Here is a 27,236-nt window from a genome sequence, read left to right on the forward strand (position 1 = left end):
TGAACGCCTCACCTTTCTGTTGGGGTCCTTCTCTACCAGAGGACGGCAGTACACCGGGACGGGCACATTCTTCATGCGGTTGTCCTCTTTCTCGTTAGTGATCTAAAAGCAGGAGGTGATAACAAGCAGAGTGGTGAATTATTGTCTGGTTCCAACAAAATATCTCCAATGTTACTAGACACTAATGAAAATCATTCAGTGTTTGTGTATGCACTTTATACATGTACAGAAGAGTTTTCCAGTTCAGAAATGTGTCACGCCACTTACTCAAACCGTAACACCTCTGTAGGGAGTGCTGTCAGAGGACATATTGGTATGTCTGCCTCTTCTATAATGGATTTATCTCTGCTGATTGCTACACTATATATCTGTGCTTTTAGAAAGAATCCACTCTTTCATTGTGGCACCAAAATTGAATCTTTATGTCTGATTTTTCTGCTATTAAACTCCAATGTAGCTGCACTGGAATAGCCTGATGGGACGGCATATTGTCGCCAGAAAGTAGAAAAATACACGACCAAACAATGCAGCAGAAATATGTTCATTTATATTGTCTGTTAAAACCACAGTGTACGTTTTTACAATTCCTTACTTTGGCGCCATCTGGTGGTAGTCAGTTGGTTGAAAGCAACACAGACTACGACAATTTTCACTGAAAGTGTCTCATTTTTCCACATATGATATTACTTAGAAACTTTATTTATTTTATAGTGGATTTTTCCTTTAAGGAAGAACACTAAGAGCAAAGCAGGAGTAAGTAAGTGATGACAACATCAATGTGTTAAGTGAGGCAGGTTGACACAGACAGAGGTTAAAGGTTAAAAGGTTGCAGAGGGAGAGAAAATTAGATAGTGTTGATCAAAGAGATGCAGTCATAAGGTTTGTGTTTGTGTACTGTGTGTGTGTGTCTGTGTGTGTGTGTGTGTGTGTGTGTCATATCATGCCTCCAAAATGATAAATGTCCCTTGATTTTCTTGCATTTCATAGTAAAGTTCTCAGATCATACAATGTTGGTCCTTCATTTTTTTTAAATGCTCATTTTGTTAAAGATGTTCACATGGAACTGACTGTGTCTCAGTTTGTAAAGTAAAAAAAAAATGCTGTCTTGATTATCTGGATATGTATTCAGGAAGGTTAAAGGGAAGGGAAGCCGTAAAAGCGCATGCCGGCGCTCTGTCGGTCTCACTTGCCTGTGGTCTCTTCAGCGGGCTGTCCTGAGCGCTGTCCGTCGGAACACCAGGCTGTGGGAGACCAGAGTTAGAGCCACCTGCCTACCAACACACTGCCCATCGGCATTCAAGCTGCACAGGGTCTGTTCACCAATTTAATGTACACTTCCATGCTATTAATTAAATCATGTTTATGCTTGAAACCAAAGTGAAGACTGAGAGCGTTCTACTATTCTTACAGGTGTAAAAGAATAATTTTCTTATTGTCAATAAATCCCATAAAAAGACCAGAACCAACAATGAACTGGTCAACATCATTTACAATTTCTATGGGCTCAAACAAGATACAAAACATGAGTTTGAGCTTGGGGAAATTGTGTTCCAAAATAATTTGGCTGTAAATCACACTTTGTAAACCTGAGAAAAAGTCAGCATGAGAAATGCAAGTTGATAAATATGTGAAAAACATTTTTGTCTCTGCTTTCTAGTGTAAAAGCAGATCCAAAATGTTTGCTTCAAACTTAAATGTGTGTTTGCATGTGAAACTTCAGTGTCACACTCTGTGTGGGAGATTTGAGTACGGAGTTTCACACACTGTTATTTCTTAATTTAAAGGAACAGTGTGTAACATGTTGGGGGATCTATTAGCAGAAATGGAATATAATATACATAACTATGTTTTCATCAGTGTATAATCACCTGAAACTAAGAAACGTTGTGTTTTCGTTAGCTTAGAATGAGCCCTTCATATCTACATAGGAAGCGGGTCCTCTTCATGGAGTCCGCCATGTTGCTCCGTCATGTTTCTACAGTAGCCCAGAATGGACAAACCAAACACTGGCTCTAGAGAGAGACTTTCACGTTTTTACGTTACCTGAAGGCCACCGTCGTTCTCCGACATGTTTGTGAAACTGCAGGAACGTGAGCCGCAGCGTGCAAAACCTTGATATCACCAGCCGCCGTCTGACTTCCGTTACTCCTAAAGTATTGTTATTATGATAAGGATGCCCTCTGAGCGAGGCGAACAGCGTTACCGTGGTTTTGCACTCAAGGCTCACGTTACCGTCTTAGAAAGGGAAGAGTGAGCGGAGGGGTACTCAGTTGGTTGCAATCTGCAACCACACCACTAGATGCTACTAAATCCTACACACTGTACCTTTAAATTGAAATGCTTTCGTGTGACCTTCCTGTTCCAAATAAACTTTCTCATGCAGAGTGTGTCACAAGTTTACAAAAGGTTCTATACAGCCAAATTATTTCTGAACATCATGTCACAAGGTTTAAATCTTATGGGTCCATATGTTTCACCTGTCCTGTCAGTCACTTTTACAAATCAGTCGAACATCTGTGAGGTTATTCTCATACAAACTGAGTAATGCTTTTGTTGTGTAGGTGGAGGCCCAGAGGGATGTCTGACCATGTCGAATGGGGTTGTGTGTGTGTGTGTACCTGTTTGAAGCGAGATGGCACGCTCCAGCCACAGGCTTGCATGATGCCGTCATCGCGGCGCATGTGCTCGCGGACCTGCCGGTACTGTTCACGCCGCTGCTCTCGGCGAGCCAACAGTGCCGAGTCACTGAGGAGAGATGCAACACCGTTACTGGCCAGTCTGGAAGCGACGGGAAGGCGGGAAAAGAAGAAGAGAGAGAAAAAAGCGAAGCGTTAGCAGCCTGGCCAGCCAGCAGCAAGAGAAGAAGAGCAAGAAAATATAGCAATAGCAGTTAAACAAGGCTTTATTCTAGCTCAAGCCAAGCAATGTGTTTTATCACAGTATACTGAAAATTCTGAAAAGATTTTAAATATTTTTAGTATGTGTTTCTGTATGTGAGTGATGTATCTGTGGCCTGATGTATTTATGTGTCTATGTTTATGTAAGAGAGGTTAAACTCAAAGACAACTTGAGAATGAGACAATGTCATCCAGTCTTGCTTTTAGGCTCAAAATAGGAAGGTATAAGAGATTTAATCATGTTGGAGGTCACGTTCATCATCATCCAAAGCTAAAAAGTTCAATATGCAACTTTAAAAGGGACTTTATCTCTATCTTACCAAATCATCTCTTTAACAACAATTTTGCAAAAGCCAATATTCAGAATATTTCCGAGATGTGACGAGATGTGTCTGAATGGGATGTGAAAGCATTTACAACCAATCCCAAAGGGAGAACTGTGTATCAATTTAAACACACGTCACATCTCTATCAATGTTGAATACTGAAGAACGTGCTGGAAGCTTTCTTCTCTCCGAGCTGCCACAAAGCGAGCAAGCGACCAGGCGTTCAGACCAAAGCAGAGTAGGAAGCAGATAAGGATAGAGGTTTAGTGAGAAGGGAAGATAGGTTTAGTGACGGTAGCTGGTTTGCTGCTCACTCTTCGGGGAAGAACTCCAGCGTGCGGTTTGAGGTGGAGATCTGACACATGGTGTGGCTGCGGCGCTGAGAGAAACCAGCCGGCGAGGGCGACTTGTAGTGGATGTTGACGCTGTAGTACGGCCGCTTGATGGGTGGAGGGCTGGACGATGTGCTGAAGAGACGCGAAAAGCTGGTGGATGGAGGGAGAAGGAGATGTTTGACTTCTGATGTTTCACCAAATCATTCAGGATATTTCTAACTGTAAATACATTTAAATAAAAGCATAATCTCACAACTGCCAGATGGTGGACTTCTTTTTCTCTGTGATTTGAGGACTCTCCCTGGACGCCCTGAGAGGAAACAGATGTGTGAGTCACAGGAAAAGAAACAAGGACACTAAAATTATATTTTAAATAAATGTGTGGCTCAATGCCACATTAAATGTCTACAATTTTGAAAAAATTCTGTAAGATCAATAGTATAAAGACACAAAATTCAGCTAAATTCTTGCAGCTTGATTTAGACCGTAGTAAACATTTTAATATGTTGAGTTTAAACTTCCTGTGGTCATTCAAGTTCTTCATCTCTAGTTTAAAGCTTCGTCTCGTCTACCTGATCATCTCCGTCCACCGTACGGCTTCCTGCAGCTCCATCAGTCTCTCTTTGTACTGATTCCTCTCCATCAGCACGCGGGCCATCTCCACCCGGGTGAACCGCCGCCGCTGCGTCATTGTCATGTCGCCGTCCTGCATGGGTGATGAAAACTGGCCACACAAGTGCACATTATCATTTATTAATTTAACAAGGTCTGAAAACACAGATTTACAGGCAGAGATATGCAGCATACTGACGGTAGTTATATCATATTTGAATGTGTTCAAAGTCTTTTTCCACATCTACCAAAAATATGTAGTTATACGTTTGTTCCAGAGTGTGAGATTCTCATTCTCAAGAAAATAACACTGATATCTCCATGCACACTAATTCAATGTGTAGGACGAGTAGTGCAGAGACAGTTTTACTCACATCGTCGCCTCCTTCATCCTTGGAGTCCCGAGACGCACCGAGAGCCTCTGCTCTTAACCTGCAGCCCAAAAAAACAGCGTTACACAAACGTTATCTAGGACATTAAGAGACTGGGAGTCACTGAGACTGGGAGTCACTGAGACTGGGAATCACTGAGGGACTTTTTAGCGGGAAGAATTTGGGACTCGATGGTGCTTTCACAAGCTCTAGTCTGTTTGGTTAGTCTGAATCAGAGTGAAATTGATCATTTCGGTTCATTTTCTATTTAGTCTGGTTCGGATTCACAGTGCACAAATTAAAGCTGAACCAAATTTTAAAAAATGAAGTCGCTGAGGGGTGTGTATAAAGGAGTTAATTTATCTTTTTCATCTCGAGAGATACCAGTTCTAAGCAGGGAATCGCAGACTTTGATATATTGCTGTCGAAGTATTTTTTACTTTGAGTCTGCATTGATCTAGTGTGTGCAAGAATCCCTACGCCTTCAGTTTATCTGGAATCACTTTGTAAATATCACTGTATTTGTGGACTTTATTTAGCATAGTCTGTATGTTCTCTTCAGCCCAGATGTCAAGCGAACATCGGACTTCTGCAGAAGTCCAGGTCAGTCCTCTCCCACTCATGTTAACACTTTCGTTCACCTGTGTCCATCTCAACAAATGCCCGCACAGGCAGCATACGTTTCAGTTCGCTTGGAAACGGTCCAAGACCACCTATCGCAAGCGGTCTTTGACTGGTTGTTTTGGACTGCACCAGAGTACAATTACTGTGTTCACAACTGCCCAAACAAACCACACAAGAGTTCTATTACAACATCCTGTGTCTTTGTAAGTATTTGAACTTAGTGGGAAGTCTCACACGTAGTTTGATCCGCTCTACTTTCCATCCATCCCAAATTTACTACCATCCATTCCTCTCTGACTTAAAACTGTCTTGTTTCATAGCCCCCAAGTGTATCTAATGAACCTTAAGATTTATTAGGTGTTATAAAAGTGTTGTTCAGCCTGCGGAACTGTGTCCAGGTGAGTTTTACAATTTCCAACTCAGCACTTTATGGCATTAGAAGTTGGTCCCTCATCGGCTTTAACTGCCAGTAAAAGGCATCCTCTTCCAATGTCAGCAACTTCATCCATAAACACAAATGAGCTGCCACACTGAAATATGTACTTACTAATGTCAGACTGATTTTAAAGAGTTTAAGAAGCTCATTCAAACTGCAGAGAAATATAGCTGATTAAAGAATAAACTGAGAATGATCTGAACTGGTAAACAGCAACATTAGTGTATCCACAGAAAATAATGAAGCTGAGGAAGTAAGGAAAAAAAGAGCATGATGACAGTGAGCTCCTTTACACAATATTATTCATCAAAGAAAAAATTCAGAGTTAAGGAGCCACAGTCAATAAACAGATTACTGAATGACCAATACAGGAAATTACAGGAGTTTGAAATAAACAAGATTCAGTCTACAACACACAGATATTTTGTCTTCTGGTTCTCATACTCAAGATGCATCATGTTTACTTAACTTGCATTTGACCTGTTTATTTTTGTCTGGAGCATCTCCAAATGTATATCTCATTACATTACCAATTTGAAGGAGCATATTGTTTTCCCCCTGAACTCATCATGTTATTTAAAAAACGTATATTCACCTCCTGAGTTCTTCTTCCAGCTCCTTGACTCTGGCGTCCACTTTGTTCTTGGACTGCCTCAGAGCCTCCAGCTCCTCCCTCAGCACCTCCTGCTCCCCCGACAGCTCGTCCACTTTGGCAATAAGGTCATTTTTCACAATGTTGAGAGCATTTCTATCAAGCAAAGAACAGGAAGAAAGATATCAAAACCAGCTCCAGGAAACTACAAGGTGGGCTTTCATGTTTACACACACACAAAAACAAACATGGACAGAGAACCTTCTGAATACAGAAGCGGTGCAGATTATTAAACATCATGAACCAACCAGTCATTTAAACATATATTTTTGGAGCATAAACAAATCTTTCAGTTGACACATTTGAAGGGATGGAAGGTAGAAGGTGTATAAAGGATTAAAGGATGAACACAGACACACAATCATTAATCTTACTTGGTCTCTAGGAGCTGTTTGTTCTCCGTCAGCAGGTTCTCCACCTCCTTACCCATCCCTGAAACAGTCACATTCACATCTCTGTTAATAAATCATAAGTTAATAAATCCATTGATCGATAAGCAAAACGTATTTGCCAGAGTTTTTGTGGCAACACTGAGCTACGCTATGTGTCTGTTGTGGAGCAAAGGATGGAAAAACCTCCACAAAAGCCAAAAGTTTAATAATTCAGTGACATGAAAATTAATGGACAGCTTATTGATTTAAGCACTCGTTAACAATGAAGATAAATCAGGTTGAAAAGGAAGGTTTTCAGGTTAAATATTGGGAGAAACACTCATGAAACTTAAGTTATTTAAAAAAAAAACGGTTAATTCCTTTTCAGACAGAGACAGCTGGGAGGAGTCTGGAGCATCTTTAACTAACATTTTAACTTTCAGTAGGTTGCCAACTTGTGAGAACATGTTGTCGCAGTACAACTATTACAATTCTTCCCCTAAAAATATAACATGTCATTTAATCAAAGCTTTATCCAGCTCCATGAGTGCACATACATTCAGAGTTCAGGGTTGATCCCTTAATGTCATGCTCAACCTATGAACTTTGTTATTAAATCTTAATTATCTTAATCATTGCCAGACGTGAACTGAAAATTGTACGTGCAGGCAGCAAGCACTGTGCAACAGAAGCCAAGCACACAAACTTTAAGCGGAAATTTTGACACAGAGAAAAATTTGGACATGAGGAAAAACAAAAACAAAAAGCTTCTTATATACCAGGGAACAGTTACATAAGACTGGTGATAATTTGGGTTGTCTACAGAGTAAATGGTCCTTGGTGGACACTGGATTAGAAAACTCAAATCACTTATCAAAACATAAACCTTACAGAAAAATAAGTGCACATCTTTCTGGGTTCAACTTGTGTCTACTTAAAGCAGCTCAGACACTCTAGATAACAAACTGGCAATCGCCACCTGCTACCTCAAATGAATCTCTTAATTTAAATCGCATATTTCTTGGAGTTTGAAGGTGAGTAGCGCAGCCTGAAGATTTATTTTCTGATGAACATAAATATTTCTGATTTCATCATTTTGCTCTTATGCTTTGGTTTACTACAAAGAAGCTGGAATGAAAAAGCACTTTATTGAAGCCAACTGTTGAGCTGGTGTTCACCACAAAGCCTGTTTATCTTCATCCCACTTTTTCTGCACTGCCATGTTACCATTAGGTTATTCTCCAGTAGCGTTTCCTCTCCGAACAAAAGGGTATTTTTATTTGAATGTTCTACAAATGAGCTGTTGTGTGTGAGCTGCAGAGGTGGCAAAATATAAAGCCACACACAAAAAAAAGCAAACACACAAAGAAGGAACCAGAAAGATGTGAAAGCTGGAGGCCAGGGAATGACATAACAAGCAAATGTGACCATGAGCGTAGGCAAGGTGCGCCTTACCGAAGAAATCATCACGGACTGGAGGCAAAAGAAGAAGAAGGGAGAGAGGAAGAAGATCAGAGAAGGTAAAGAGAAGGACAGGAATGGAAGAGAAAAGATGCTGATAAGCATTTATTAATGTGGACTTGAAGAATATTTTTGTGACCCAAAAGTTAATCAAATATCATCAGATTTATTTTAAAGTCCCAGTGAAACAGGATTTTTAAGAGCGTATTGTCTCTGTGAAATGATGTATTTCTTATTTGAACTTGAGGCTGATTCTAAACCAGTGGGATATACTGTACGTCTGGGAGAGAAGTGCATTTAAAAAAAATACAACTGGCTGAAAACTTACGGTATGCAGACTGATATAGCTTATGACAATCACTAAAGATTAAAATAATTTCACTGTGACTTTAAAGGAACAAGAAAAAACTTTTTAACTGCATGTGTATGGATATTGGGCATCTACTATAATCATGAAAATTTCCAAATTTCCAATTGCTGGACCAAGCAATACATTGATAACAACATATTAATAATTAAAGCTATAGTAATGAGCCCTTTTCTAAGTTGTATACACTGGTTAATATCTAGTCTTAGATGTGGAGTTTAGAAAGTATAGAGGAGTCGAAAGAGTAAAAGAAAATATACCAACCAATGCATGCTCAGATACACACCTGAGAACTCGCCTATGGGTGTCACCGGCAGACGCACATAAAAAGGGAAAAAAAGGAAACGGTTGAGAAGTTATCAGATGGACAAGAAGAGGGATCAAATCTCCTGCTCTATTTCTGCTGAATAAAAAAATCTAAACCCAAAACAACCCAGAAATGAATAGAAACAAAATCCACCAGAATCCCCCACAGTGTACTAGCCCCAAAAAAGAGACTGACAATGGACATCTAAGATAAATAATAAGCATAAACAGGAAGTGCAATGAAATGTGAGAAATATAATAAATTCAACTTTTAAAAAATAAGATCTGTTGCAGCCTTTGAAATGGGCTGCATTAAACATGCCCCATAAACAGAGAGAGAGAAACAAACAATCAAAGTAGAAAACAAAGAAATAATAAAAGTAACACTGCATGAATGGGCAGCTGGGTTTGGGGGGTGCAGCCAGAGAGGGGTTGTATGGTTTATCAGGATGTGACGCAGGCATGAGCTGCTGGCGCCGAGTGTATTCCAGTCTCGGCCATGCAAGGTAAAGACTCAGAGTCGGTGCAGCGGCACGTTCACACAGCGTCACATCACATGGAGCTTCTGCCCTGCAGTCACGCAAAGCCAAAACAAACGCTGTCTCTGTGTAACACACACATGCATCCGCCTTTACTTCCCTTCCTTTGGAGCTACACTGACATCTGATCTTACTGAGCAATATCACATATTGGCATGTTAGCACATTGTAGAAGCCTCAAGCTTCGTTTTCACCAGTTCAAGGTGAGCAATGATCACCTCAGCAGGAGGTGACGGAGGACATCGCTAATCTGCAACCAGCAGAGCGATTTCATGGAAAAAATTTCAACTTTACAAGCTTTAAGAAAAGTATTTTAACTAATGAACCTATCAGCAAAAGTGATGTCAGTCGAAGTCGTGTTCGTACCTAGCAGCTCTGCGCCTGCATCTACATCTCCAATGATGTCCGACTTGGCGTCTTTGATCTCGTGGTAGAGAGAGTCGGTGTTGATGCCGAAGGCCTCGTTCACGATGCCCTGGGAGGGGCTGAAGCACACGTTAGATTTCATTAAACAACAGCTGTGAAACAACCCAAAAATCTTGCTCACTGTCGATCACTTGTACTTATAGGGCCAGGCGTGAATTTAATGCTTAAGAAATGAAAAGTACTTAATTCAGAACTACTGCAAAATTAACATAACAGTTAAGTGAAATTATAGATAAAAAAATTATATAAATATTACCATATATACAGATTAATGGCATTGAACTAAGTGGTAAAGTGTGATGTAAAAACAGAACCGCAACCTTCACATGATATTACCGCAAAATATTCCACATCTGGTTTTCTGAGAAATTTGAGTTAGTATGTGCGTGCTGTTATCAATTTAGACGATTTAATTGTGTATCGCGATATCGTGATACCGTATATGATTTAATCACAATACGATTCCATTGAAAGACGATAAATTATCATATTCAATTATCGCCCAGCCCTTAAATTATGACATTTTGGTCCTCAGACTTTCACCTGGTAAAATTCATACAGACAAAGCAGTACCTGTCAGTATCTACACAAATTCAGGTCAGTGAGAGTAAAACCTATTTTTATTAATTTTAATAAAAATATGAGACTGTTATGGCAGTCCTACACATGTGTTACACTGTTGTTCATCAAAAGTCTGACAACTTCAGCCTCTGTGATTTTTTTTAATTTCAATTAGCTGAAAGCGGTTGAGAAACCACTGCTGGCTCTGTTTGGATGAAAACATCTAGCTTTGAGCCAAGTGACTACAAATCTGAACACAACTAAATCCTACCCTGAATTCAACAATGAATAAGTGCAGACATTGTGTTCACAGGGTGACCAGACGTCCAAAAACATTCAGGAAAGGTTACGAGCAGTTGTGCCGAATCCCAAGAATTAGTGTGTTTCCCACAGACGGGCACCGTTATGTCTGTAGCCTACATGAATTATGGCTGTTGTAGTTTTTTCTAGCCATGTACAGTAGTGCCGCTATGATGTTGTTGAATTAAAACATTTACGGAGAGAAATTAAACCATCCATGGATGACATTGGACCCGCGGATCATTTCTGCCTTATGAGATCCAAACAAAGTGTTTTGCAAAGTCTGCAGGAAAGAATACTACTATTATTATTACTACTGTTTGTTGACACTGAATGTAAGGTACTGAGGGCCACGCAAGCCTGTCTCTGCAAGCAGTTTGTCATACAATAGTAAAATGAATGGAAACCAACTGCAGCCTTCCTGAGTCAGACTTCCTTGGAGGCAGCATTTGCCTTAAAAGTTACATGACGTGTACATGTTTTGTGGTATGAGCCTTTGAACCTCTTTGACTAATTTAAGAATGAATGCTGATCATTTCGAGGGCAGTAACATTTTGGAGTTACAGGACATTCACTGTACTGTCAATGTGTGCATGTACATGTAACGCAGCCACAGTGTATTTGTACCTGTTTCCTCCTCCGTACACACGGGGGTCCACACACATGTCCAGCTCAGGGGTAGAATCGATGATCTCCTGAAACTCGGACCACTCATCGCTGCTTCCCATACCTGGAAAAACACAACAGAGCTGAACGTTAGGAGACTATAAACATTTGTTACACTTTGAACCACTCCAATATTGGGGAGGGAACAAAGGTTGAGAGTCATTATCTCAGACACTCCATCTTTAAACTGAGGACGTATTTGGTGACGCCCTCTTACCGATGCTGACATTCCTGGTTTCCTGGGAAACCTGCACCTCCATATTTCGGCTGAGCCGCTTGGCACCTTTCCTGCGGTTCCCAGCCCGCATCACATCAAACTCGGTTGGCGGGAGGAAGCCCTCGTTGATGGGGGTGACAGTGGCGGAGGGGACGGAGGAGGTGGGTGTGTTGGACTTGCTTCCTGTGCTGCTGGGTGTGGCCGCCTCCAAGTCGGACTCTGATCCGTCCTCCTTGGTGGTTTGAGACAATGACATGGAAGCAGGAGACAAACAGCATTAAATGAGCATCATATAGTGAAGGCAAAAACTCTTAACCTATCACACCTACACAACTCATTTTATTTCTAACAGCTGGTGTTACTGGTAGTTTGATGATGCCAGATAGAGTCAACAAGACTTTCTTGTAGGCAGCTCCATGTTTTGTGGTACAATACTCTTTAGTTTTTCTAAGCTTCATGCTGTCATGAGTAACACAATAGATTTAAAGCACATACTCATTTTTTTGATTATGGATTCCCCATTTAAATTTCCTAATTGAATTATTTAGGGAAGTTAATCAAGTCATTGAGTTCTGAATACATTTTCAGCAAAAGACTTTAAAAATATTGGATTTTACAGTTTGTCCAGCATTTAAAAGTCACTGTCACAGTAGATATTACATATAACTAATAACAAAACTTAAAATAAGGGAATCTAACTCCTAAAATGTGTCGTTTAAGCTGTGCATATGCTCTCAGCATGTTTTCACAGCAGAAGCCACAAGAAGAAAGCAACACTGTCCTCTTTTTTTCTTACCTTGGCTGTTTCTCTACCAGATAGAAAAAAAAGGACATTTAAACTTAAAGGTACTATATGTAACAATTTACATGTATTAATCGCTTTGTATTGCCATTGTGTGAACAGATTGTAATGTAACTTAAAAACTGAGACCTTCCCCGATTTTCTCGGTTGCCTATACCAGCCTGTGGACTGATTTCTATGGAAAGGACTCGGAACGTTTTTTCTTCGTAATGTTAGCTGATGAAGTAATTTGCAAATGGCAGGCTAGTTAGTATCATGGAGACTGGACATTACAGATGGTAACGGTGATATATGATTGTATTATATTGTCACGTCACTGTTTTGGCTGATGCCCATGATGACCGCTCGCGCCTACGGAGTGCGAGCAACAGGATGCTGACTGCAGTTCACTTAACGGCCACCGGTGTCATTAATAACAAGGACTTTCTAAAAGTTACATATAGTGCCTTTAATGTGTAAACTAAAACACAAGGATGCATGGTAGAAGCTCCATGATCACACAGTTATAAAGAAAGAACATTATGGACCCCTGCTTGCTTGAGCCAAAATATATACCCAACCAATCTGACTTTAAAGGGCAGATTTTCAAGTGATGTGAGTAAAATTGTTTTCTCAAAAGTGACACAAGCAGGCGTGGGAGGGGAGGTGGTCCGTGTGGTTGTGGCTAGCAGGACGGGCAGCAATAAGGCCCGCCCCTCCTCCTTCCACTCTCCAGGCTGCGGTTGTGGTCGTGGAAGAGGAGGTCATGGCCGCTGTCTGTCCCACCTGATAGGCAGAAGGTAGACTGGCCGAGCTCGCTGACCTGCCAGATGTCTTTCCCGGGCATCATCCTAGCCCCCCCGAGACCCCCACGTACCATGCCCTCGCCGCTGGGGTACAGGCTCAATGAAGGCGGGCGCTCCGCTTTGCTGCTGGCAGAGGAGACACAGAGAGAAGAGGAGATGAAAGTGAGACTCATTATTGTTTAATCAGTTTATATTTAATCAGTTTCTTTTCCAGGACTGCAGCCGATCCTGGCATGCATCAGATGCAAGGCACAAAACAACCCGTACAACGTTTTTCCGAAATACGCTCACTCTCTTGCTGAGTTAGATGAGAAGATTGTTACCACCGTCTCATATGAGAGTGGTATCAATCTTCTCATCTAACTCTTGGTAAGAGTGATAAACTGTGTGTTTTCGGACTGCGTGGAGAAAACCTGAGCACAGAAAAAACATACACAAACATGAGGAAGTCCACATGGAAACAGCAATGCCTGCAATCAAACCCGCATCACAATATATTCAAAAATAATGTGGAAATAGAGCAAGACAGGGATAGAGACTTTACAGGGGAAAGTCAGAATGGCTGCTTTGCAAGCTCTACGATGAGAGGGCTCTGAGGGCATGCAGTCCAGTCCACCAGGCCAAACACATTCTCCTCATGAGCTTTCTTAATTTACTGGAGATACAGATGCAAGTCATTCAAACAGGCGGAGCCATCAATACAGACGACTACAGGTAGTTTGTGGAGAACTCAACACTGAGAAGATATCTAAAGATATTCAACAGGAATTAGTTCCTTGTATGGCTGATTAACTACATGCAGTGTTTTGGTTGTATGATGCCTGAACAAACCTGACTGCAACTGTGTGTGCAGGCTGCAAATCAATGTATCCACAGCTACTTACATCTGCTGCTCTAAAAAACTTCAGACATGCACAGCTCAGTTTTCTACTGTTTGTGTAATGTTAAAGAGGACCTATTATGCTTTTGTGCTTTTTCCCTTTCCTTTAGTGTGTTATATAGTTTTTTGTGCATGTAAAAGGTCTGCAAATGTACAAAGTCAACGCCAAAGGGAGTTACTCTCCCCCACAGAACCACTGCTCCTGAACTGCCTGAAACACCTTGATTGAAGTCCCGCCTTTTCTTCCGTAACGTGATGATGTCACCAAGTAACACATTTGGATAATACCTGACTAGAGGCTAGTTTGGCACGCCCTCAAAACCGGAGCTCAAACTGAGCATTTCAGACAGAGGGTTAAAAGAGATGCTGCAGCACAGCTAGTATGAGAAAAGTAAAGTATTTTTTGAACATTAAAGCATGTAAATATATTCTAGTAGAAACCCAAAATACAAGTGTGAACCTGAAAATGAGCGTAATAGGTCCTCTTTAAAATAAAATCTTGTGTATTCCACATAAAAAAAGTACAAGAGCTGCAGAAGATAACTATTTCTTCTTTGCTTAATATCAATGCATATCCTAATAACTGCTTCCTCTTTGCATAATACTATTGTTTCACTTTTGGAAGAGAGACATAAGACAAGCAGAGCAGGCAGACAGACACACGGACAGACTGACTGGCAACTCATGAGGGAGAAAGAGAAGAAAACTGGACAATATGGATTGCATTGCTTTACATGACCTCTGAACCATTCCTTATTTCATTATCTGTTATTAGCAGCATTATTGATACATTCACTGTAATCAATCATTGTCACAAGCATCAATAACTGATAAAGCAAACACATAAAGGAATACTTCTTTACACGAGGTGTTGAGGCAAAAATATGAGGAGGGGCATCAGCAAATCTAAAGTCAAAATTGAAGTCAAAAGCAGGTCGGTTTAGACGGCGGAGTTGAGGGAAGAGGTGTGAGGTTCAGCTGTGGGACCATGTTGGATTTACCTTTTCCTCCATGTGTGGCGTTGACTGCAAACAGCAGCAACAGAGAGCAAGCCAGCAAGACAGACAGACAGACAGTGATTAGAGAAAGACAGGAACATGCAATGACACATGAAACCCCACACACACACACACACACACACTCTTTCACCTTTACAAGTTGACTCCAAGTATTCTTTACAATTCTGCACTTCTTGAAGATCTTATTCTTATTAACTGCTCCAGATAATCAGCAGTTTATTAAGAAGTAATGACGGTTCTAAGTCTAATCAGTGTTTCTAATGTAACCATCATGACAACTATCCTACAAAAAAAATCCCATCATGAGCAAACACTGTCCTCATTCAGCGCTCTGTTTCTAACAGTTGATGGTTATTTGTAGGATTAGGAGCCTTAGACAGTGCATCTGAATAGATATTTAAGATACTGTGTGTGTGTGTACAGTGAACGTGACTAATCTGCGGTTCAGCTACAGAAGCTGCACCAGATGTCCCGCTCCTCGTCTTGCTTGCTTCGTGCTTAATATATAATAAATATTCAGGACTGCTGAACACTACAAGCTGGAAAATAAACTCCAAACTTTTTTTTTCTAATCATTTCCCACAGGGCTCATAATGGCTGCCCGGTTTCCTCTCCTCTCTGTCAATGGGTAAAAAGTAGCAGCTGTTCATCACGGCTCACGACAAACACAATGAGCATGTTGAAACATGAAAAGCCTAAAATACATTCAGGACAAAAGATGAAACATCAGCAACAAGACGATGGGTGAAAGTTAGAATTCAAATCCACACAAAGATATATATGCACAACCTTTACACATACACACACGTTAAAGCAACTCACGTTCGTCCACAGCCGGGGGCTTCTGATTGGCTGCCTGCCTGCTGCATTTTGGACCGCTCTATGTGCTCGACGTACGTCTGGATCATCTGTGATGCACGATGTAAAGAAAAAGAAAAGATGTGAGAAATGAGGGAGAGAAAAATGATATGTTTAAGGATGAGAAATCATGAGAGATAATCCTGGAATGGAGAGTAAAGGAGTTTTAATGATTGAAAGGATTTAATGATTTAATTACAAGATCTATAATTTACTAAATGTTGGATAACTCAGAAATATTTTGTGTAGAGCTGCAACGGTTAATTGATTAGTTATCAACTATTAAATTAATCGCCAACTATTTTTAGTAATTTTTTAATAAAGAAAAGTCAAAGTTCTCTGATTGCAGCTTCTTAAATGTGAATATCTATTCTAAGACGGTAAACTGAATATCTTTGAGTTGTGGACAAAACAAGACATTTGAGGGCTTTGGGTAACACTGACCAACATTTTTCACCAACTAATCGATTAATCAAGAAAATAATCAACAGATTGATGAAAATAATTGTTAATCGTAAGATTATAGAGCTCATAGGACCATACTATGGCCTTTACATATTGCTGTTTATTTACTACAATTCACATAAGACTTATTTTAATGCACACACTTTGTTATCGATGCTCAAATTGTATTTCTCTACGTTCCAGGCAGTCATTGTTTTCCATTTATTCACAGATATTTGCTTGTGTTAGGTAAACCATAACAGTAACAAACATGTCTGCACTTACAAGTGTTTTCTTAGCTCTAACCAATCGCTGCCTTGAATGTGGGATAAAATATTTAAAATCAATATGGTTTTGAAGAAATGGTCGGCACCAATGTAAAGCATGTGATCCGTAGAAAAGCAAAACATGCAAAACATTGGTATGCTCCTTCGGCGCAATATTTTACCTTATTTGGATAATAGCTGGGGCATTTGAGGATGATAATATTAGCAGTATTCAAATTACCATTAGTTAACAGGCATGTATGTTTGGTGGATTTTGGAGATATAACAATGGAAATGTAAGTAATTCTGCTAGAAATGAAAGAAAAGTTGTTGGGTTGAGTGTTTGCTCGTACCTCAGTGTGGCGCTGGTGCAGAGCGTTGTACTCTTTCTTCATGTCTGATTCTCGCTCCTCCAACCGAGTGACTGAGAGACAAGAAAGAGAGAGAAAACAGTTTAACAGCAAGAAAACACCAGGAGGAACTCTGATAGTTGAAGCAAAGAGACAACCATAATGTATTTTTTTAAATTAATGTTCAATCTTGCTTGCTAGGATTTAAGATATTAAGCTATTTGGGTGTAAACTCCTGGTGTAAATCCTGACAAAAAAAAACAAAAAACGTTATGTGCACATTTCCAAAGAAAACAAAACTAAAGAGCCAATCTAATATGTACGCCAGTATTCATTCTGACAAGTGAACAAAAGCATCATAATCTAAAAATACAACATCCTTCAACTGTGTGTCTACTTCCCTTTCCATCTTCCCATTTTAGCTTTAGTGTTACTTTTTCTTTTATTTGTCTATCTGAAGAAAAACAGCTTGAAGCTATTAACTGAAATTCATCAAATAACTTTTATAAACTCAATCGATGTCCAGGTAATGGGACTAGGCCTAAAGGCCATGTTTTGGCTGTTTTTTGTTCAGAGTCTTGATGTCAATTCAAACGTTTTCCTGCTTATCTAAAATTACTTTTTAATGGATGTTGATTGTTTATTTTCTCCTGGTGTTGCGTGTTGGAATTAACTTGGGCCGGATCCTGATTTCAGCTCTGCCTGCTGGGATATTCATCAAGAGCAGCCACGTGTGCTGCACGATCAGTATATTATGGTAACACACAGACGTTTGTAGTAATGATGACCGTCCACTCACTCTGGTCAGAATAGTTCTTTGACTTGAGCTCCTGCTGTTTCGTCTGCAGCTCCAGAAACTCCACCTGCACCTGCAGGTCCTTCTTCTCAGCTTCCAACGCATCCTCAAATTCAATGAATTTCTGAATGAAGAGACATGAGCAAAAATTAGAAAATACATTCACAAACTGCACTAAAAGTGACAAGTTAGATAACATTGTAATTATTGTATTTTAATTGAATTTGTGCAATTAATATGGAAAAACACTGCATACTAACATTACTATGTTTGTGGTTAAAACACAGCGTTGTCCTGTAATAATGAAATTGTTCACAGCAGGAATCATTTCAGGACGATTCAGTGACACCAGCTGACTGACGACTAAGTGTGGGTGCAGGTTTCAACCTTTGCCTCTTATAGAAAGGTTGGAGTTTGTCAACAGCTCTATATAATACCTCAGTTTGTCCTCCAGTGTACACATAAACTCAGTGAACACAGAGCTGTCGACTTCCCTTTCACACTGCCTGTTTCGTTTTTTTTATATAAAGCTGTTCACAATGACGTCCTTTTTCAGTGCAGCAAGTCCACACAGTCTTAATACTGTAATCCTCTGACTGTAGGGAGACTATGGAACCAGAATATGCAGCAGATATTCACCACACAAAAGGGCAACAGCTACAATATGATGACCTTCAGTATGATATAACAGCTAATACTGATATTTAGCACTGTGGAGAATAACAACCCCTACTTGTTTGTTATATGCAGAGTGGATTTTAGCAGGAAAATGAACCAATAAGTCCTATCAGCTACTGACTGACTCCAGCTCTGAAGGTAACAGAGATGTTACTCTTCTTGCTGGCTGATTTAACAGGACAAGTTCTTCAGCAAATTGACTTAATGACAAACAAATGTGACTCAATAAAAGGTGAATTTGCATCTTATTATCAACTACCAAGCTGAACAAATAGCCGCCGTACTGTTTTCTTTTTGGAACTTTGCTACCAATATACTGAACAACAAGCTTATATATAAAATAAAGAATCTGACTATACACACGATAACCGTGATATTAAAAACTAAAATATTGATATCATGGTAACAATACACAAGTGGTAATATCATGTAATTAATCCAATGCCTCTTAAATGGTTACAGATGATCTCTCCCTACAATCGTATTTTCACTGTAATTAATTAGCCAAAAAGAGACAAAATGTATAATAAACACAATTAAAGATTCATTTTTTTGTTTTTATTTTCTTTAGATATCGCGATAATATCGTGAATTATTTTGGCCACAATAATCGTATAGTGAAAATCTATGAGTGACAGCCCTACACACAATTATATATTCCATCTCTAATAACATTTAATATCTGAGGGCCAGCATTGTGTGTTTTCTAGTGCTAAAAATGTAGTAAGACTACATCACAAAAAAAGAATAACCCTTCTCTAAATAGATAAAAGGAGGGGTGTTTTTTTGCTCATACTGGGTGTTTTGTTTTGTTTTTTAAATCAAAAATGTAATGGCCTAAATCTAGTGACCACCATAATGCTGTAAAGCTCTACCTTCAGTATCAAGAAATAATATCCTTCGTCCTATCCCTTTGGCCCGGGAACACATCCTACAGCAAAGCCCTTTAAATGCACTCCACTATCCACCACTTTTACCTGCAAAACCTCTCTAATCTCCGGAGTATTTGCTATTAAAATGCAGCATTAAGGAGGTACAACATACAGTAGTTGATGGATTTATGTGCTGGGATATTGTGTTATTCTGTCCAGCATGAATAACTAATTAGGTAGCTTTGTGATGACTGAGTGAAGCTAATGTGCTTCACTGACCAACCATAGCTAAGTGCGTTTCACTGCAATGTGGTCACACTTCCAACGATTTACACTGTGTACTGCTTAAACAGAGAGTGAGCTGACAACAGCATGCCTCTGTTTATAATTAGTATAAAACCGTGAAGGAAAGTTCTCCGGTCACATGTCAAGATAGCAGTTTTAGAAAAACGGATTTGTGACCATATCAAATCTGCAGGCCGAGAAGCCAGTCATATGGATTGAAGCTCCCATGTAGAACTGACTAAAGCAAATCACATCAAGAGGGAAGGTGATAAGAGCATGGTCAGAGGTAGAGATGATCAATCTTTCACTGTCATCACACTTTGAGAAGTGTTAGTGACACAAAGGGATGGATCACTCCGGCAGGCGGCCTCAGTACAAGACAGAAAAGACGTCGCTAAATGGCTGAATTTGTTAACCTCACTTCAGTAACTGTAAATCCAGGATATCTTGGTAAAGGCCTCATGAGCAGACAGGGAGCTGTGGCTTTGTTTACCATTAGCTGGAGCCTAATAACCTTGTAATCTGAGCTGCTTTTTGCTCGATGCTCCCAGTGTCTTGCGAGAGGGTGTGTTATTGTTTTCCTCCGGCTCGGAGATTCTCTCTCTCACTCTGACATTTCTTTGTATTAGCCTTTGCCTCTGTCTGATCTGGCCTGTGCCCCCATACTGCAGCTCTCTAAACCTCAGTCTGTTTCTCTTTCTCTCTGCTTTTGTAGGTCTGTTTCTGCTCCTCATAAACACAAATCAGGTTACAGTGCCAGGCTCCCTCAGTGTGCTCTGTGTACTATTGATTTCCTATGATTCCCCACCCCTCGCACGGCGTACCATCCCCCATTATACCCCTCCGATAGACAGACAAAACTGTCTCTGTTTATGTGGTCCATTCAAATTTGTCACCTAATTTGAGCTGCAGATGTAAATCGACTTCTCTCACTGGCTACAAACGTAACCTAAGAGTCCTGAACGCCAAAGAAAATCAGGACACAATCAAATACACTTGACCATAAACGATGACTATATTATATTAAAGTCTAAATTGGTTTAATTGCCACTTATAAAAATGTTTAAGTTATAAATAAGGCCACAGTTTAACATTTAAAAGGAGTGGGTCCAATATGAAACCCAGCTTTTGCTTGATGGATCCAGTGTTGGAAAGTGAAAGAATACAACTATATGCTTGTTAAAACTACTGAACAAGGCAACTGCCTAAACTGTTTGACAGTCAGCAGAAGAGGACAGCATCAACCACTGCGTCAATGTGCTGCTACACTCACTACAAACTTCCCTGGATACAGAAAAAAAAACATTATAGACCTAATTGATATTGCAAGATTGGTCAATATGATAAAAGGGCAACATATCTCAAATTGTAGACATGTATGCAACATAAAGTTTAAAATCAAGGTTTTCTATTGTCTGGTGAGCTAAACTGTATTATTAGCCAAAAGAAGAAGAAGCAGGATCAGACAATTAAACAGCTTTTAAAGAGGACATATAATGAAAAACTCTTTTTCAGAGATTGTGCTCATACATTTGGGTATCCGGAGTGCCTACCAACCCACAAACTGTGAAATAAGACAACCCAGTCAGTTTTTTGTGGGTTGTTTAAATCAGAAAACATGTGATTCAACAATCCATTCAGATTTGTCTCCTCTTCCTATGTCACATGCAGGTTCATTAGACTATATTGCCCACAGTTTGAGAACTACCTTTGCGAAGGTGCACCATATTTTTCTCACGGGCCAATCAGAGCAGACTGGGCTTTTTCTTAAAGAGACAGGCACTAAAACGGAGCGTTTCAGACAGAGGGTGATTACAGGTATATTCAGACAGACTGTATGAGAAAAATAATATTTTTTTAACATTCAAGCATGTAAACATGTTCTAGTAGAAATCTGAAAATGAGCATATGTCCTCTTTAACTAACCTAGAAAGGGAGCATAACTCAAATTGTGGACGTGTGTGCTATATATGAAGTTTTAAATGTAGGGTTTCTCTTGTCTGGTGAGCTAAACTGTATCATTAGCCGAAAAAAAAGAGAAGCAGGATCAGACAACCGTGTTCCAGTTTTTAACTGGAATGAACAAGGTCATTTTCAAGATATCGTGGAAAGATAAACTCTGCTTTTAAAGCATGTTTTATCATAGAGAGTTTTGGTATATTGAGCTACATTAGCATGAAGTCTTATCTTCACAAAAACGTATTAACAGATCTTCCACCAGGTCAATGTCAGGATTCAAGATTCAATCATTTATTACCACATCAACCGCAGTTGATTAGGAATTTGTTTTGGTGCGCTTAGCAACAAAAAATATAATCACATAACACACATAACAAAAACCTACTGCTACAATACAAATACAGTAACAATACAATAATTACAGAAGTGAAACCAGATGATTCATACCCTTAAAGTGACAAGTTAAAGTGCATGTGCTTGTTTATAAAGCCGGTGGAGCATTTAGGATGCTGATTGCTTCGGGATGTCTGATTTACATACTGTAACACTGTTGATTTCCATATCTGAGGGATATACTGTCATTATGATATTTTCCTACTTTCTCTTCACCAGCAAATTATCATACAGACACTTTTAGTTTCAGTTTTGGTATCAATGTTAAGAAGAAAAAACAAAAACATGTCTGGACCTGTTGGCATCTGTCAATTACAACAATGGCTCCTACTGTTACCTGCAGTACCTGTTGGTTTTTTAAGCATTAATGCAACAATTAATTGATGAATCGATTCGTTGTGAACTATTGAATTAATCACCAACTATTTTGATAATCACTTTAGGTAATTCTTTTAGAAAAAAAACTTCAAACGTCTCCAATTCCAGCTTATTAATGTGAATATTTTCTGGTTTCTTTACTCCTCTATGACAGTAAACTGAATATCTTTGAGTTGTGGACCAAACAAGACATTTGAGGACGTCATCTTGGGCTTTGGGAAACACTGACCGACATTTTTCACCATTTTCTAACATTTTATAGACCAAACAACTAATCAATTAACCGAGAAAATAATCACGAATTTAATCAACAATGAAAATAATCGTTACAGCCCTAAATGCAACCACAATTTTATAATAAATATAGTGGATTTGTTTCTGTCATGACATTAAAATAAGCTTAAAAATGCTAACACTAAAAAGTTAATATGAACCAGCAAGTCCCCTCTCAATTAACAGCTTAAAGTGAAAACAAACTAGATAACCGACACAGTGGAGGAAGCACAGCGGGGAGAGCAGAGGATGAAACAGACTAACAGCTGAGCTAAGCTGATACTAGCAGGGCTGCCAGTGATATGCTGAGGCCTCTTTGGATGGGAGGAGGATTAAAGTTGCTTTATGATGCCTGCTGGATCCCACGGCTGCTGTTACACTGGTCAGAGAAAAAAATAAAAAAGACTTGCTGGAGGTGGAGCTTGGTTTGTAATGTAATAGCTCTGTATTGATGTCCACTTTTGTCGTTTGTGTCCCTGTTCTTGCTGTGTTTTCAAGTGTCAACGCCCACTGAGAGTCGTGCTTACACGCTTCATCTGTCAAAGCTGTGCCGACTGTCCCTTTATCACCATTTACTGTGTGTACTCTACCATGTTCTTACTTTGTGTTTGCATACACATTTACATGTGAGATATATGCTGTGTGGAAGCTCAGGTATAATAAAAGAGCACTGGTAGTAGTTGTAGTACTAATGGTAGTGTTAGTAGCAGAAGTAGTTAAACTGTAAAAGTAAAAAGTGAGGTAGGTCCAACACTATTACAGTGGTATTAGCAGACCTAGTAGTATGAGCAGTTGTATTAGTGAATAAAAATGCTATTATCCATACATATACATGTGTTTCAATATGTGAGTACTGTTTACTTGCATGTACTTGTATAAGATAGCTGTACATGTTTACTCTGCTGCCACTATTTCCTAAAGAAACGTTATTTTGTCTGTGATATGCTGATGTTATATTGACCTCAACATCTTGGCTCAACTGGTATGGTATCACTGCAATATCCCTGGAAAGCAGATTTAGATTAAAAAGGGTATTATGCTAAATCATTTCCATTTTGCAGTACTTTTTTTTTTGCTTTACTACACTTCAAACCTTGCACTGATGTCTTAATGACACATTTTTCTGACACCTGAGGATACCTGCTGTGTAAAAACACTTATAAAAAATAAAATAAAATATATATTCTAAAGTAAATGTAATGTCTAATCCTTTTATTTTTTTCTTGAGTAAAATTTTGATTTAGGTATTATCATTTTCAAGTAAAAGTACAGAGTTTATAGGCCTATATATTCCTCATTTAATTTTAAAACAATTGTAACTTGCACACTTTGCTATAGTATATAGTATGTTATTGTTATTCTATGTTAATATTCTCTATTTTCTAAGCTAGTTAATATATTCTTAATTATCTCTAGTGTTGATATGTATATTTATTGTTATCATTTATCATTTGTGATATTCAAGCTTGTCTGTATAAAGATGCCCTTTATAAATATATATATTCTTTATATTGTGTATACTATAGATATTATCTCTAGTGTTGATATGTATATTTATTGTATAATTTCTGTTCCTTGTGCAATGCCTGGATAACCTGCTGCTGTAACAAGAATTTCACAATTTGGGATTAATAAACTACAACTATCTATTTATCTATCTATCTATCCATCTATTTCTTTAAAGCTTAATAGAAGACAGTGTTGAACATCTGCCAGCAGTGCATTGAGACTAAAATAATCTCGTGTCACAGGCCTAAACATGAGTCACATGTCTGGTTCAACCCTCTCAGATCAGATCAGACAGGCCACCGTGACTATGAGAGAAGCAGCGTGTGGATGTGATGATGATGCGGGTGCATAGAGAGATAGGCCCATCATCAGAGCACAGTGACTCACCTCCTCCGCCTGCTTGCGAAGCGCTTTCTCCCTCTCGTACTGGGTGATGAGCTGCTCGTTGTCCTCCTTCAGCAGCTCCAGCTCCACCTCGTGCTCCTGGTTCTCCGTCAGCACCGCGTCCAGGTTCTCCAGGACGTTCACCACCAGCGGCATCAGCTCCTTCACCACCTCCTCGTCGTAGCTGCGGATCAGCCGCTCGAACTCCCGGTAGATGCTGTTGGCCAGGCCGGACACACGCTCCGACATCACGGAGCCGGAGCCGTAGTCGTCCTGGTACACCACCTCGTCTATCTGCAGCTCCATCATCTTGGCAAAGCTGCTAGGAACCGGCTGGATGATGATGGAGGAGGAGGCTGCGCTCACAGTGTTTTTATTTTTTTATTTCAGGGCCTACAATAAGGCGAGATCTGTCACAAGGTTTGCAGTCAGTGCAGAAAAACGCACATTTAATCACAGGATTTACTCAAATAACAGTAATGTTGCAGCAGCACAGATTCACTGCATGAAGACAGGCTTGTTGCTGTGTGTAAGGGCGCATAACCTTGAAATAAGTGGCTGTAATATCTTGATGTAAAGATGTAAAGAGGCCCCCTCCTCCTCCTCCTCCAGCAGCAGCCCGGTTGTGTCGCCTCCAGACGCGGCCAAGCTATCACTCTCCTCCCGCAGAGAGCGTCTGATCCTGGGCGCAGTGGCCAGCCTGTGGGTCGGCCCTCGTTGAGTCCATGCCTTCCTTCGTCGATGATATTGCACCTGCCTTTCTCTCAGCAGCCGCAGCCATGGACCTCGGCCATTGCTGCTGGCTAAGGGAAATAAATAAATTAATAATAAATAAGGGAAATAAATAATCTATCAGTCCAAATCCGCTGCTATAATGTCGTTTCCTCCATGTTTTTGTTCAACCCTTCCAGCGGGCGGCTGTTGGCCAGACTCGGGTGGTGGTGGTGGTGATGGTGCTGTGTCTCCCTATGGGAGAGGCTCTCCCTGCTGCTGTTCAGATGGTGGAGCCAGCTGACCGACTCTGGATGACGTCACAGCGTCTGCATTGAACCAGCAGGTTCTGAACCACGTGTCAAGTCAGCAAGACTAGACCGGATACGAAGCTTCACGATTTCAAAATAAAAAGCTACAATTGTGATCATCATGTTCAAGATAAATGCTCGGACATGAAAACAACAATAAATAATAATAGTAATAATATGGCAATGGAATTTGTTTACAAAATAATAAAAAAAAAGACATAAGGAAAAGAAGAAAGAAACCAAAAATAATACAAAATATGTAAATATATACAAATGTTTGTAAAATAACTTTGCATGCACAAACCAAACTAAATGAATACAAAGAAATGATGGTTAAAGTTGTAACGAGTAACAACATTTTTTTAAAGATAGCTTAAAAGGACACTCCACCGATTTTACACATTAAAAGGCCAATAAAGGCAGACGGGTACCTCAATCATATATCTTATACTGTATATGTTCTTAATATCTTGTACAAAGTATTTCTTATATATGTACATTCATACTTCCTGATTTCTATATGTTCTTAATATGCCTTGTACAAAGTATTTCCTTTTATAATTGTTATATAACTTATTATTTTTAATGGAGCTTCCCAGCAAAAAGCATTTCACACGATTGTACTTGTATAACCGGCGTGACAATAAACATCTTGAATCTTGAAGGGTTGCCGTGATGACATTTAGTCTCATTTAGCCACTTGTTACAGTAGCAACCGCCTTTTTTAAGACACATAAAAGCCTCAAAGGCAAGTGGTATATTTTTACGGACGTATTTTTAATCATAGAACAAAACTTTAAAATCCCTGAAGCTTGTGTTAACCACAGACTTTATTTCATGGATCTGACTAAAAACCCATTCCAAAACTCATTGACTTCCAGACGAGTCCAGGTTGAAGGACTCATTCCTGCAGCACTCTATACTCAACTAATTTGTTCAACACTCTGGCCTCATTTATATGAACCTATCCTACATCCTAAATTCAGATTACTTAATTTAAGGTCTGGGATTTTATGCACTCACAACTGGTTGTAATACTTCTCCCCATATGGTTTTGAATTGGGTTAGTTTGTTCTTCTTTATACCTAGTTTCTGAAAACTATGGTATATTCTGAAATCAGAGGCAACTGTAACATCTGCTTTGTCAGAGTTGACCAGTATAATTTAAAATGCCTGGGGTCATGCATCCAAATTCCCAAGAAACGTTTGATTAGATACCGAAAACTATACTACATTTTAACTTATTTTTCACATTTGTTCCGGTATATTCCCTGTAACCGTTATCTCCTTAAATGGTGATCTAAATACCAAATTCTCATAAACAACACTGAGGACATGACCTCAGTGCCCACAATAGTAGCAACAGCCGTCTTTTTGGTTTATGCTTCACATGCGTGCTTTTATTTTGTAAGTTGAAACCGGAAGTTGTAACAATCTTCGTAGACCACTTGACCTCAGTCCGCAGCAGTAACCTGCTGCTATAATTTAATAATAATGACAATGCACTCTCCAAAAAGGAAACAAAATGCTTAACAATCCAAACAAACAAAAGCAATTATACATGATTAGGCCATCATCTATAAAACCTTATTGATGGATTATTTTAAAATTAAATGTGTGGCCCATTTTAATAGATTCTATTTCCCACCTACTAGAATAAAAGTACCTTAATCTAAAAAAAATGTGTTTAACTGACAGCTCTAATTGTCTGAACACTGCAACAAAAATACAGATTTTGTTTTAGTATGCACATCAAAGCCGTGTCTGAAGGGGTCAGCATATGAGAACTGGCTGTGAACAATGAGTGCTGCTGAAT

At 39.5% G+C, this 27,236-nt stretch overlaps 1 protein-coding gene across 1 annotated transcript in view; it reads right to left on the minus strand.

Annotated features, from left to right (window-relative positions):
* mapk8ip3 (mitogen-activated protein kinase 8 interacting protein 3) overlaps positions 1-25,427 on the minus strand; it is a 34,856-nt gene extending 9,429 nt beyond the window's left edge. Inside the window, exons 1-20 of the mRNA XM_037791556.1 lie at positions 24,402-25,427; positions 17,671-17,791; positions 16,875-16,945; positions 15,776-15,861; positions 12,935-13,177; positions 12,825-12,837; positions 11,468-11,744; positions 11,212-11,314; positions 9,664-9,782; positions 8,739-8,750; positions 8,080-8,097; positions 6,628-6,685; positions 6,197-6,349; positions 4,545-4,602; positions 4,131-4,282; positions 3,812-3,868; positions 3,538-3,708; positions 2,619-2,745; positions 1,191-1,241; positions 13-102 (exon numbers count right to left, since the gene is read on the minus strand). Of these exons, the coding sequence (XP_037647484.1) occupies positions 13-102; positions 1,191-1,241; positions 2,619-2,745; positions 3,538-3,708; positions 3,812-3,868; positions 4,131-4,282; positions 4,545-4,602; positions 6,197-6,349; positions 6,628-6,685; positions 8,080-8,097; positions 8,739-8,750; positions 9,664-9,782; positions 11,212-11,314; positions 11,468-11,744; positions 12,825-12,837; positions 12,935-13,177; positions 15,776-15,861; positions 16,875-16,945; positions 17,671-17,791; positions 24,402-24,707 (2,286 nt within the window). The 5' untranslated portion in view covers positions 24,708-25,427. The remainder of the gene's footprint in view (positions 1-12; positions 103-1,190; positions 1,242-2,618; positions 2,746-3,537; positions 3,709-3,811; positions 3,869-4,130; positions 4,283-4,544; positions 4,603-6,196; positions 6,350-6,627; positions 6,686-8,079; positions 8,098-8,738; positions 8,751-9,663; positions 9,783-11,211; positions 11,315-11,467; positions 11,745-12,824; positions 12,838-12,934; positions 13,178-15,775; positions 15,862-16,874; positions 16,946-17,670; positions 17,792-24,401) is intronic.
* Between the last annotated feature and the right edge of the window lie 1,809 nt (positions 25,428-27,236).

Source organism: Sebastes umbrosus, chromosome 14 (genome assembly GCF_015220745.1).
Source record: "Sebastes umbrosus isolate fSebUmb1 chromosome 14, fSebUmb1.pri, whole genome shotgun sequence".
Lineage (NCBI taxonomy): Eukaryota > Metazoa > Chordata > Actinopteri > Perciformes > Sebastidae > Sebastes > Sebastes umbrosus.